The sequence below is a fragment of the Cariama cristata genome, unplaced genomic scaffold (assembly GCF_000690535.1).
Source record: "Cariama cristata isolate BGI_N322 unplaced genomic scaffold, ASM69053v1 scaffold12010, whole genome shotgun sequence".
NCBI classification, from domain to species: domain Eukaryota; kingdom Metazoa; phylum Chordata; class Aves; order Cariamiformes; family Cariamidae; genus Cariama; species Cariama cristata.
In genome coordinates, this window is record NW_009595320.1 from 66,802 (window position 1) to 79,155 (window position 12,354).

Consider the following 12,354-nt stretch of genomic DNA (forward strand, 5'->3'; position numbering starts at 1 on the left):
GTGGTTTTGATTTTAAAAGCACCCAACTTCCAAACTGTAGAAGTTAAGATACTATACTGCTTATATTGTTTTAGGTTAAACAGCTGGGAGATTTCCTGCTGCATCTTGCTGTAGCACCTCATCTTTTACCTGTAGACTATTAGATTTTATACTTGGAAATTTATAGTTGTGTATGAAAGGACCAGAATTTCTCTTAATCCCTGTTAGATATAAGGATAAATGTTAGATGTGTCTTCTTAATAAGAGAGTCATGTGGGCAATATTGCAAAATTTCTGTTCCTGATTTTTTCCCTATATAACCACAAATGTAGATTTATGCACCACTCAGCCTAGAGTGAAAAAGAATTATATATTTGTGCAGTCTAGGATATATATGATCATTCCAAAAGGGATCCACCTAAACGACCTTATTCTTATGGTAGGACAGATGATGGCTTAAAGGACTCTTCAGCAATGTTGTTTGAGCCCGTTAGCTTTCAGAAAACCTTCGTGATTTTAATTTGTCCAAAATGTGTATCAGCAAGATACAAAGGCAAATGCACAAGACTGGCAGTTGCTTGCTATGATCTAATGCTGTGCTGCTCCGTAGACCATTGTGATTAAATATTGTGTTAATAAATGGGTTATTTCTTTTAAGCATGATTAATAGATTATAATAATTCATTAGGGACTCTGTTAGGTAGGAAATGAATGAGCTGAATGCTGGCATCACACAGCATTTATAATACGCCCTATAGTAGCTTGTGATAAAACGAACACTAGGGAATAGCGTTCCGGACTTGCGGGCGAGGATAACAGCCCTGCAGAGCAGTGCTCGCCCCCTTTAGCCTCCCTCCCATCGGAGGAGGGAGTTCAGTGAGTTTTGAAATGTGCAAAGAAAAGGGGGAGCAGGATGTTTAACACATGCTAATGACTTGTTCAGTTGAGAACCCAGGACCTCCAGCGCTGAGTCTCCATGTAACAGGATTTGCTTCTGGCAAGGAATCTCATCCTGCTCCCCATGGGGTCTTTGTCACATCAGCTGCACTAACATCTTCTTAAAACGCAGAAAAATACAAGGGTGTCTCCTGGTGACTACCCCAGAGTGGCAAAGAGGGCTGGGGAAAAGCACTGTAGCTTCTAGGGGGGCTTTTAGGTTTCTTGCCTACTGATGTTGGCATGGTTCATATCTGGCATCCCGGTTCTGTAGCAGTGTGAGGTAAAAGGTCTTTGTGCATCAGCCATTTCATCGAATGTACCTTGGCACAAAAATTATGGGACGGAAAGACCTTTCTTAGGGTGGGTCTCCACAGCTTTTATTTTAAAAATGACCGCGCAAAGCTAAGCTTACAAATCCTTGTAATTGATGGGAAACCTGCTTTATTTTTTCCATTATTTTATTTACTTTTCTATTTTTAGTTGTACTTTTCTCTGTAAAAAATGTTTATCATCAGTGAATATACTTAGGCATAAGAACTAGGGCAGCTTCAGATTCTGTGTTGTTGACGCTGAGACCTGAAACCCTGAGGAAGACCTTGAATCCATGATATCCTTATTTTCACATAGCAGTTACTATTTGAAAGAATGACAACACAAACTAGTTCTTAAGCTGAATCTTCTTTTGTTGTGAATTAAAACTTGCCATGTCAAGGTATTCCTCTTCATTTACCTTATAAGTTCACTCTGATTTATTGCCATAAAAAGCACTTTAAAACTTCAGAAAGATTAATCTTTACCAATTAAACTTGTATTTCTCCTGTGTTTGGAGTGGAGTGAAACTGCTAAGTGCATTTTTCTCTTTTCTACCTTTACAGAAATGTGATGAACTTTGGGAAGACTTCCATCAAAAACTGGTGGATGGGTCGTTGTTGACCTTGGATACATATCTAGGACAATTTCCTGATATCAAAGTACAGTAATGATTTCCAATAAAGGACAATTTGTAAAACGACTGTTGAGTCATAAAATAAATAGAAAATGAGATTACAAGAAAAGAAAAATTAAAAAAGGGGTCAGGTGGAAGTCATTCTCTTCTGCAATGTAAAAGATGTTCTATAAGTAAATCCCTGACATTAGGCTGCACTGATTTTCCAAGTGAACAAAAATATTTTTCATGCAGTAGTACTTGGAAGTAAATTAGCCTTTCTAGATAAATCTTTTCTGTTTTTTCCTGCTTCTGTTTATTTGGTAGGACATAATTCTCACCAACTTCAACAGGGACACATTAGGCTCTTCAGCTGTTAAAATACCAGACAAATTGCAATATGAAAAGCAGACCTTTTGTTATTGGCTAGATGTACCTATGCGTATCTAAATATCTATCTCTTCACTAAGCCGTGGTTCCTGTCTTCAGTTATAGAAAGATTTTGTAATACATATCAGGGGAGACCGTTACACAGATTTTAGCCTCTCCCAGATGACTGTCTGGTGTACAGTCCAGGGAGATGGTTGCTAAATGAAATGTGTGGGGATAAAGAATCATTACAGGTGAGAAGTAGATACTTTTATATTTGAATGTGACTGTATGGACATAGCTGGAAACTCTTTGCGAGGATTTATAATTGAGTAGGTATCATGCAGTTATCCTTTGTCAGTTACATCAGGGACGAAAGAAAAAATAATAAAAAAATCCCAACATTGCTGATGTTCAGTCTCAAACTTGCTTGTAAATCAAACTGCATTTATGCCCCCTCAGCATGTGGAATTTGTATATAATATATAGCTTTGTAAAGTCGGTATATATTGAAGGACTTTAGTTTTAAAAGAATTATAGCATGTAAATTAGAATTCCTAATATATGTTGAACTCCAGTTATCTTAGTTATGTGCCAGAGCAACTACAGTGTGAAGTATATTTTAAGCATTTTTCCAACTCTAGAAAAAAAAATCACATTATTTAATTTGTACGCTATATATGAGGGAAAAAATGGTGTTACCGTGAGTTTAACAGGTCCACTTATTCTGGAGAATGAGACAAGTCTTGCGTAATATTGATATCTCGCCTCTAAGGCCTGTAAGCCTTACACCCACAAAAAACCCTTCCAAACCATCTGTAAATGGATTCCTTATTTAAAATAAGGTGATTAGTTTGTCTGTTTTACCATGTCCATGTTCCTACATGATATAGTAATTCAAGTATGAACAGCAGGTAAGAGAGAATAAAAATATGTCAAAACGTAAATGACAACATAGGTAAAATAGCTTTTCAAAAAGTGCTGTTTGTGCTGACTTTCATTTCTACTCCTGTACAGACTCGCATTGCCAAACGAAGCAGAAAGCTAGTGGACTATGACAGTGCAAGGCATCATCTAGAAGCCCTGCAGAGCTCAAAAAGAAAAGACGAAGGCAGAATTACCAAGGTAGCACGATCAGAAGGATGCTGGCAGAAGACTTTGGGAGCTCGGGTGGCATTTGTTTCTGCGCAGAGACAGAGCACAGAGTTTCTCTTTTTGCTCTTTCAGAAATGGAAATAATGATATCCTTAAGCATAAATGCGTCTTGAGTATTTTGGTGCACGTGGAGGGCGTGCTTGGCCTCTCTCGAGAATGAGTCCTGTTTAAACCCTAACTTTCTCTCTTGATGAGATTGAGGGGACAGCAAGTCGTGTGTTGGCCTGCGTGGTGTGGGACTGAGTCACACCCTTTGTTTATAAAAATTGTAAAACCCACAAAAAGAAAATGCACAAAACCTATTTTGGTATGCTTTACGATGTCATAGTGATTGCAGAAGTCACCCTGTTTCATTTTGGTTTAGGCAGAAGAAGAATTTCAAAAAGCACAGAAAGTGTTTGAAGAGTTTAACACTGATTTACAAGAAGAGTTGCCATCCCTGTGGTCACGGTAAGCTGAGGCAGATATTGTCTGGAAGGCCTAAAAGGAGGAGTAAGGAAAGGGAGCCAGGGGATTTTAATGGGCTGATAGAAAATGGTTTGATAGCTCCTTGAAGAGCACATCTATTATCTTTTTGAAATAATAAAAGATAAAACGCCTGCAAGTTATCCAAAATTATACTTACTATAAGTGTATTTATGCTTATTCCGTTCAGTGTATCTTGGCACTTAAGATTCATTATCGTATCTTCATTCTGAGGTGCAAAAATGTCTCCATTTTATGGGTACAGAACTGTGTCAGAGCACAGGATGGCAGGCTGTGACCACGACCCGCTGCTTCCATAAGCTTTCTCAGACATTTTGGTGGATACCTGATCCTTTCAAGAAAAAAAAAGCCACTTTTTAATAAAAAGGATCAAAAGTTTCCACTGTCAGAAGTTACTGTACAGAGCAGTACATGCTTTTCTAGATTTGCAGTGAGTCTACTTATAGGTCATTTTTCTGTAAAAGATATCGAAACAAAGAACCTTACAAATAGGTAAAGATTTTATGGCAATTGTTGTTTCCTATAAGGTACTGCTGAAGCAGTAGTAGAAGGGAAAAACATCATCATAACTACATCAGAATACACATTTCATAGTTTTGCACTGATTATGTCTGCGATGTAAAAGCATTTGATGGCATAGATCATTCATTTGAGATGTTTAATGATGAATTGTGTTTATACGGAAAAAGCAGACAAAATGAACAGGAGAACAAAAGCAGTAGAAAAATAAGCATCTCATTACTGTGCTGTGTTCTTTAACAAATGACAGTCTGGAGTGGAAATGTGTTGTGAGTCACTGAAATATCCTTTGTCTTCTCTGCCTTCTAAATGAATTCCTGTTAAATTTCAGACCAATAGAGAGTTTTCCTGCTGTTTCTGCCTGTTTCAGTTAAAAAGCTTCTTAGCACTTCAAGATGTTTATTTTATGGGCTTACTAAAAGTAAAACTGCATGTGAATGATTTGGAATAAGGGCCTTTTAATTTCAATATGTGCGTTGCCCACTAACTAGTCTTAGGGAAAGGTAGAATTTAATTTGAACAATAGGCATAATTTAGAAAGAAACTGCTTTCAGAGTCCTTTCTTTTAGTTATTGCAATTCTTCAAGAAGAAAATAATCCATTGAGTTGACATTTTGCAGGCTTGTTCTTATGCCAAAGATTTTTTTTTTTGATAAAAATTTGGAGAAATTACACTTGAAAGTTTTAAATAGGAAAAAGAATAATTCAAAACCTAAGAGAACACCTTCTACTTTCGAAGAGTACAAGAGGTATGTAATCACTCGCCCCAAGCAAGCAGATTTTTTGACTGGATGTGCAAAAATATCTAGTCTATATTAGAAATTATTTTCTTACTTACATATGCATATATTTCAGGGCTGATTTCTTTAAGGAGGGCTGAGCATGGGACACCCACCTCCAGGCCGTACTGAGCTGTATACCTTAAAGCTGCCTCCAGATGCACCTACATCACCTAGATGTTACGACAGCATCTAGGGCTCAGGCACTCGCAATGCAGAGTGGTACCTCTCTCCTTTCAGTCAAGGGTTGCGTGCTGTTCGGTGGGAGATGGGGTACCCAGAGCACCTTGCCTTCCATGTGCTTGTGCTGCACTTGTACTGATCCTTTTCCAGTGTTCCCGTTCTCTAAAACAAGCTGAAGCCCCCCGCTGTGGAGTAGTCTCAATTTGGTTCACTCTGTGCAGTGTGAAATATGATGGTTCTTAACACAAACAGAAATAACCATGAACAAACTAGTCTGAAATTTTAACATTCAATCCCATTATTTGTTTTGCTGAGAATAATAGTCAAGAATGTTGCTGTAGTCTGGAAAAAAAAAATTAATTTTGCCTTTGTGGCCCTCCTACCCCTATCTTTTATTCTCTTTTTCCTTTCTTTGTGCCATCCTCCATAGACGAGTTGGCTTCTATGTGAACACCTTCAAAAATGTATCCAGCCTCGAAGCCAAGTTTCACAAGGAAATAGCTTTAGTGAGTAAAAATGAATATCTCATGTATAATGGATTATGTGATATGCATAACGGCAAGCAAATGTCTTGTAATGGAGCAGTGAAAATCTAGCAGAGGCACACATAAGAATTTACCCTAGATCCAGATTTGTAGTGTAACCTTTGTCTTCATTTCTACCTGTCGTTTTTGTCATCTCCTTAAGGAAAGGGCAGCTGGTACACTTTTGGATTACAGTGCATTATCAGTTGTAGCAGTAAATTCACTTTCTATTTTGATAACTTCTCTGTTCTTTTTAGCATACTGTTACCTTCAGTATTTTTTCCATGTCCAATTGCTAAGCATCTCATTGCTTTAATCAGTACAAGAAAAACATGTCAGGCATTCCCTTCAAGACTGCTATATACATTGTCAGTAATACAACATGATATCTGTGACTGTTAGGCATATCGAGCAGTTTCAGTGAGGATCTCTTGAATGTACCTTGCTAAGTGGTAGTGTATTATCTGTAGTAACCTACTAATAGGAACCAAAATTGTTTGGAAAATTTGCTTGACTGAAGGCCCATGTTAATTGGGATTAGATTTTTTGAGGGGAAAACGTGAATCTTCTCAGCTACCCATGTTGCTTTAAATTTTAGGTGACCTTCATCAGAGATCAGGCAGCAGGCAGTCACACTTACAAACTTGTTCTCTGAAAACCAGTTTGTTATTGAAGAACTGCTGTTATCTTTGTATGGATTTTGATAGGTTTCCACTTAGGCTGTTGATATATGTGGCACTGAGTATTTTTTTAAGGATGCCATTTTAAAGTTATCAGATTATATATTATCAGGTTATCGCACCAGCTTTATCACCTGTGGTTTTGATCATGACTATAGTGCTTCATATAAACTCAGGCAAGTGTTTTGTTTTCTCAGCTATGTCACAAACTATATGAAGTGATGACGAAGCTGGGAGATCAGCATGCAGACAAGGCCTTCACCATTCAAGGGGCACCAAGGTGAATTTACTGCTTTTTTTTTTAATGAATTGCATTGCAGTAGGCTTTGTGGGTTTTATATGTAGTAATCACCTACACTATGCATAGTGGTTGCTGCACAACACAGTCACTGGGTCTGTTTGTTCAGGGTGGAAGATGAAGGTACCTTGGATGAAGCTCTTCTCAACAAGAGTAAAGGTGCAAAACTTCCTTCATCACCCACTTATTTTTCCTTTCAAAAAAAGAGTAAAGGCCAGATTCTCAGTTGTTGCAATTTAGCCTAGTTCATTGTAGATGGTTACACCAGTTTGCGCCAGCTAATATATAGCTCATTTATTCTTAGATGCTTAGTTTACAGCAATGTTGCTACCTCTCATAATTTTTTTTAAAGCCTTAAAGTACTTAGATGTGTTTTTAGCTCCTAAAGGCATATGATTAGGTGAGAATCCCAGCCTTTGTAAGTCAACTTTTATCTTTTCTGCTTGTGGAGAAAAGTCAAGAAATATGTTCTGAGAGTGCATCATAAAAGCTGAAATAAAAAGAATGTCACAAAATACCATATATTAATGACTTTCAAGAGAAATCTTGTCTTGAAATAAAAACGAAAGCAAAAAAAGTTTAAAATCATATGATGCTTTCTTAAGGTCAGTGGATGCCAGTGCAGTATTTCTGATTTTATGCTTGCAACAAATGTAGCCTTTCTGCCATAATTTGGTCTTTTGGTGTTGTAGTAGTGATAGACAGAAGAGGTTGAGATTATAAAACAGTGAGACTTAGCAAAATGCAATGTTTAGAGTGAATACATAAATCCTGAGTTTCCAGTCAATCCCAGCTCATCAGAAGCAATCAGAACAAAGTTATAGCTAATGCTAATTTGGCCTCAAACTGGACTCTGTTTGCTCAGTCTTAATTGTCGCTAATCTACCTAACATCTCCCTCAAACATACAGCTGATATTTCTACATTTGTTTCGATCTCACTTTGAAAGAACAAAGACTGAGATATTGAACCTTCTGACCTAATGTAAAATTCAGGACTACTTTATTAAGAATGTGTCTAAAATTTTTGTTTTGGGTTAGTTCAGTGTTAATCCATGCTCATACTATGCCTCTGGAGTTGTTAGTTCATGCATCACCACTTCCAGCCCCATTAGGATGGACTCAGGAGCTGGACTATGTTTCCATAAAGGATTTGTAAAGTACTTTTATGGGATGAAAAATGAAGTCGTGTTGAAAACCTCAAGCAGTTTTTGTAATAAACAGATATTTTGTCCACTTGTGTCTCCTAGACCATGTCCCGCATGCGCATGCTCATTCCCACTTAATTACTCATTCCGCCAATGAGAGGGAAAAAAAAATTATTGCTGTGGATGAGTAGTCATAGGTTAATGCGGTGTGGAGTTCTTAACTTATTTTAAAAATACATTATTCTTTTTAGTTACCATGTTACTCTTTTGCTGTACTATTCACAGAGCCTTGTGTGAAAATCTGGATAGATTTGGTCTTCCATTATTAGTTATGGTGCTCTAAAAGTCTACTTAGGAGTGGGTCTTTGTAAGATGAAACAGCTTTCCTTTTTAGATGCATTAGAAGTAGATACTAGACAAGTACAGTATCTAGTCTTTCGTTTAAAGAACTGTATAAAATGAAATGTCTTAAACTTTATGCTACTGAATACTCTATCCTGAAGGCAAATATTGTATCTGGGAAAGAAATTTCTTAATAACTGCTTATTTTTTCTTTTTTAATATTTCCACAGAAAGAGGTGGTGAGTGTGAGCTAAGTCTGTCCTTTCCAAAAAACGAATTTTTCTTGTGTTAGCATTAGGAACATGTTTATGCTGTGGTCTCCTCAATTAGGTCGCGCTTCTGTTCTCCCTGAAGATGTGTAGGAGTTGCTCTTCTCTTACCAAGTACTGTGGTGGTTGAGTGCTGTAGTTTATAGCTGCCTTGAGTTGTTAAGCTTTCAGCATTTCTAGGTAGCTGAATCTGTCTTGGTGTTTGCACCAGGTCCCTTCATGGGAAGGACAGATCCTTTCTCAGGACTTCATCAGCTCTTTCCTTAGTATCAGCAGAGCTCTGAAGTCACTTGACTACTACTTGTTTGTAGTTGTGGTGAGTTGTCCCTCTAGTGATATCTTTATAATAATCTTGGTTGTGTTTTGGTTTATTGAAACCTTTCTGAAGTTGTCAAGCTTTTAAAATTATTTGCGCTATTCATTGTTATGCCTTCTCCTGGGGTTTTTATCTTTAGAGCCTTTTATTCTGAGAACTGTGTGGAATGAAGACAATCATTCCATCTCACACTTTAGGACAGTTACAAACTTATACTTGAAACATTATTTCAAATACAGAATCTTAAAAAAAAAAAATGCAAGTACTCTGTTTCCCTCAAGTTATAATGATCAGATAAACAGATGTTCCAAAAATCAAGATCACTCAAAATTAAAACTTCCTTTGACACTGTAGAACACTGCATTTTAATTGAATTTAACTGGAGTTATAGTTTTAGTCATCATAGAATCATTATGGTTGGAAGAGACCTCAAAGATCATCAAGTCCAACCGTAAACGTATAACGGCTCAGTTCGTCTCCAGTGTGTACTGCCCTTTGTGGTCACTGACATTATATCAGGGATGCAGTTCCAACTATTGCATCAAATTGTCAAGGTAATAAGTCTGCCTGAAATGTATGTCCTCACCATTACTTTGCTTTTGTCTAGTGATTCGGGTCCACTCCGCATTGCAAAAACACCGTCACCACCAGAGGAGGTCTCTCCCTTGCCTAGCCCTACTGCTAGTCCCAATCATATGCTGGCACCAGCATCTCCGGCACCAGCCCGACCTAAGTCACCCACACAGGTAAGTGGAAACCTAGCAGGAGAAACTGGCCTGTTGTGCAGTAAGAGATAGCTGAGATGATGAATATGGTGGACTTTTCATCTAGGCTGTGACTGAGGAATGACAAGGAGGCCACTGGCTCTGTTGCACTCTGTTCTGTTTGTTGGTTGTTCTTCCCTGTGTCACGAGCTTGGGTGGAAAGTGGTTTTTATATAAGGGGGAATGAAGAAAATTTACAGTGCCCAGTGAACTGGAGGCACTTGCAGTGACAAAGCAAAACACTTCTTAAAAAGTTACATAGTCTCTAGGGACCCATATCCCAGCAGTGATAGTTTGAAAAACCTATTTCTAATACCTCCTTGTGAATTTCAGTACATTATACATTTCTGCTCTTCATTCATTGTCAAATTTATGCTTACCCTGGAAAAAAATTAGCCAGTGAGTATTGCTGGTCTGGCTGACCTCTAAAACAGTGAATAAAAGAGCTAGCTTAAATACAGCTATGATGATTACTGATAATTAAAGGCTTATTGGTTGTTACTAACACTGGATTGAAATGCTTGACACTGGTGTCACGGACTCATTTCTATTCTCACCAGTATTGGTGAAATAATCAGTTTCGTGCTTCAGTTTCATCTGCAGCACAGAGTTGTGTGTGATACTTTGAACATATCAAAGATTTGTGTTGATGTTACTGATGTTTTCAGAATTGGGATAACTTCCGTGCTGTTTGCTATTTCTATGGTGGGAGCACATCAGAAGAAATTTAGTTTTGCATTTAGTTACATGTGAGCACACTTCTTGTCTCTGGTCTCCCAAAATGTGGCACTTCACTGCCTGGAAGGACTCAGTTTAGTTTTACTGGTGCCAACAGTGTTATGTCACTATACCACCCAAAGATTTTTTGTGGATTTTTTTTCTTGGTATTTTGGCAGATTTTATAATTATCCAATAGTATTTGGTATTATTCCAAGCAGTTAGTTTGTCATAGTTAAGTGAATCTCTGGAGAGCAGAGGGAATTAGTAACCTAAGCACCTTTGAGGTGCTGTGGTTCCCAGAGATGATATGGTCGTAGCATTAAGTAGGCTTTAAAGGTAGCGACAGGTGGGCAGGGACAAAATCTCAAAGATAAACAGGAATTAACTTAAGAATCCAAAAAGTTGCAGAGGCCTGGTGCTGTCCAGTATTGCCCTTCCAACTATGGCCTGCACAGGAGATTGTGTCTTGCACTGTGTGCCCATCACAGCATAAAAAAAGTCAGCCAAGAAATGCTGTTGTACGAAATCTTAAACCTTGACTCGAAATGAGTTTTAAATGTAGACTTGTTTTATTTTTCCCACAATGTTTATTTCAAGGTATTTGGCGGTGATCAACCGAACAATTCCTTTCAACTTCTGGCTTATTCCCATGTTTAAGGTGAAGCAGCAGAGAGAAAAACCTAACGCAAATTGTTTAGGCCTAGCTTAAAGCTCTCTTATCCCTGACCTAGTCTGTGACATTTTTGCTGTCTGCCTAGCTGAGGAAAGGTCCGCCAGTGCCACCACTGCCTAAGCTCACACCCACGAAGGAGCTGCAACAAGAGAACATCATTAACTTCTTTGACGACAACTTTGTTCCTGAAATCAATGTGACGACGCCATCACAGGTAAGCTTCAGAGGATGGTGTATGGGTCCAACCTTGCAGTCACCTTAAGTTCTCCAAGATAGAGGCCTTGGGACTGTTCATGGGAGGGAGGAGAGGGTACAGGTAGAAGGCAGAGGTACAATTACCATTGTATGTTATCTTGGAAGGGTCATACATACAGTGTTTTATCTATGAATAGGCCACTCATAACGCTGAAAAGGATGTTGCTAACGTATTGAAAAATATGAGATATTTCCTGGGAGGTCTGACTAAAAATATTGTGAAGCCACCATGTTTGAGATTTAACTGCATCCAGGTTGCATTACAAGCTGAGAGTTCATCTAAGATGCTTTTTTTTCTAATCCTAAGCATCTCAAGTGGCACTTTACAGTGGTCCTTCATTATTTCTGTTTCTTCCATCAAAATCATAAAAAGTATTCCTTTTTTCTTTTGAGTGATTTTTTTTTTTTTAAAAAAAAGGAACCTGGCTGTTTTAATCAACTTTTTGCAGGTATAAAAGGCTGCTACAGCTAGATTATTCATTCACTTGGTTTTGACTCATAGAAACATTAGTTACACTACAGAGAAGTGATCAAAATTACTTTTATCTCATTATTATACAATTATGAAATTTTTCAAAATTGCATATAGCAAACAAAGGTAAACAAAAAGTAAAATAAGTATGTGTAATTTGTATTCAGTTATTCAGCTTTTACGCAGTTATGCTAACTGCTGGCTGTTCAATAATGGACCCTTTCTATTATGGTAATTACAACTCTGAAATCTGAGCCTGTGTCTGATAGACTGGGGAGAAATATGCAGATCTGAAGCTTATGCAGAATGTTTGTTTTTATGTGAATTATTGTTTTCGTACCAATTCATTTGACAACACAGGCGAATGTAGGCACGGCATTGGAAAACAAAACTGTTTTAGAGAATTTGAACACGTGATGTTTTGTTTTCTTGCGGAGGGGAGAAAAAGGCATTGCCATCCATAGGGATCTATTTGGAAAAGTTATTTATAGTTAAGTCCCCATGCAATTAAAGAACTAATGGCAGCTCCCAGTATGCAGCCGCTGCTGGGCCCTCCTGCTG

General features: G+C 37.9%; 1 protein-coding gene across 1 annotated transcript in view; it reads left to right on the forward strand.

Moving 5' to 3' along the window:
• Positions 1–12,354, forward strand: part of AMPH (amphiphysin) — a gene marked incomplete at both ends in the record, with an annotated part of 33,811 nt that overhangs the window by 18,307 nt on the left and 3,150 nt on the right. The window contains 7 exons of the mRNA XM_009701656.1: positions 1,794–1,889; positions 3,230–3,337; positions 3,732–3,817; positions 5,765–5,840; positions 6,736–6,818; positions 9,517–9,655; positions 11,152–11,280. Coding sequence (XP_009699958.1) covers positions 1,794–1,889; positions 3,230–3,337; positions 3,732–3,817; positions 5,765–5,840; positions 6,736–6,818; positions 9,517–9,655; positions 11,152–11,280 — 717 coding nt within the window. The remainder of the gene's footprint in view (positions 1–1,793; positions 1,890–3,229; positions 3,338–3,731; positions 3,818–5,764; positions 5,841–6,735; positions 6,819–9,516; positions 9,656–11,151; positions 11,281–12,354) is intronic.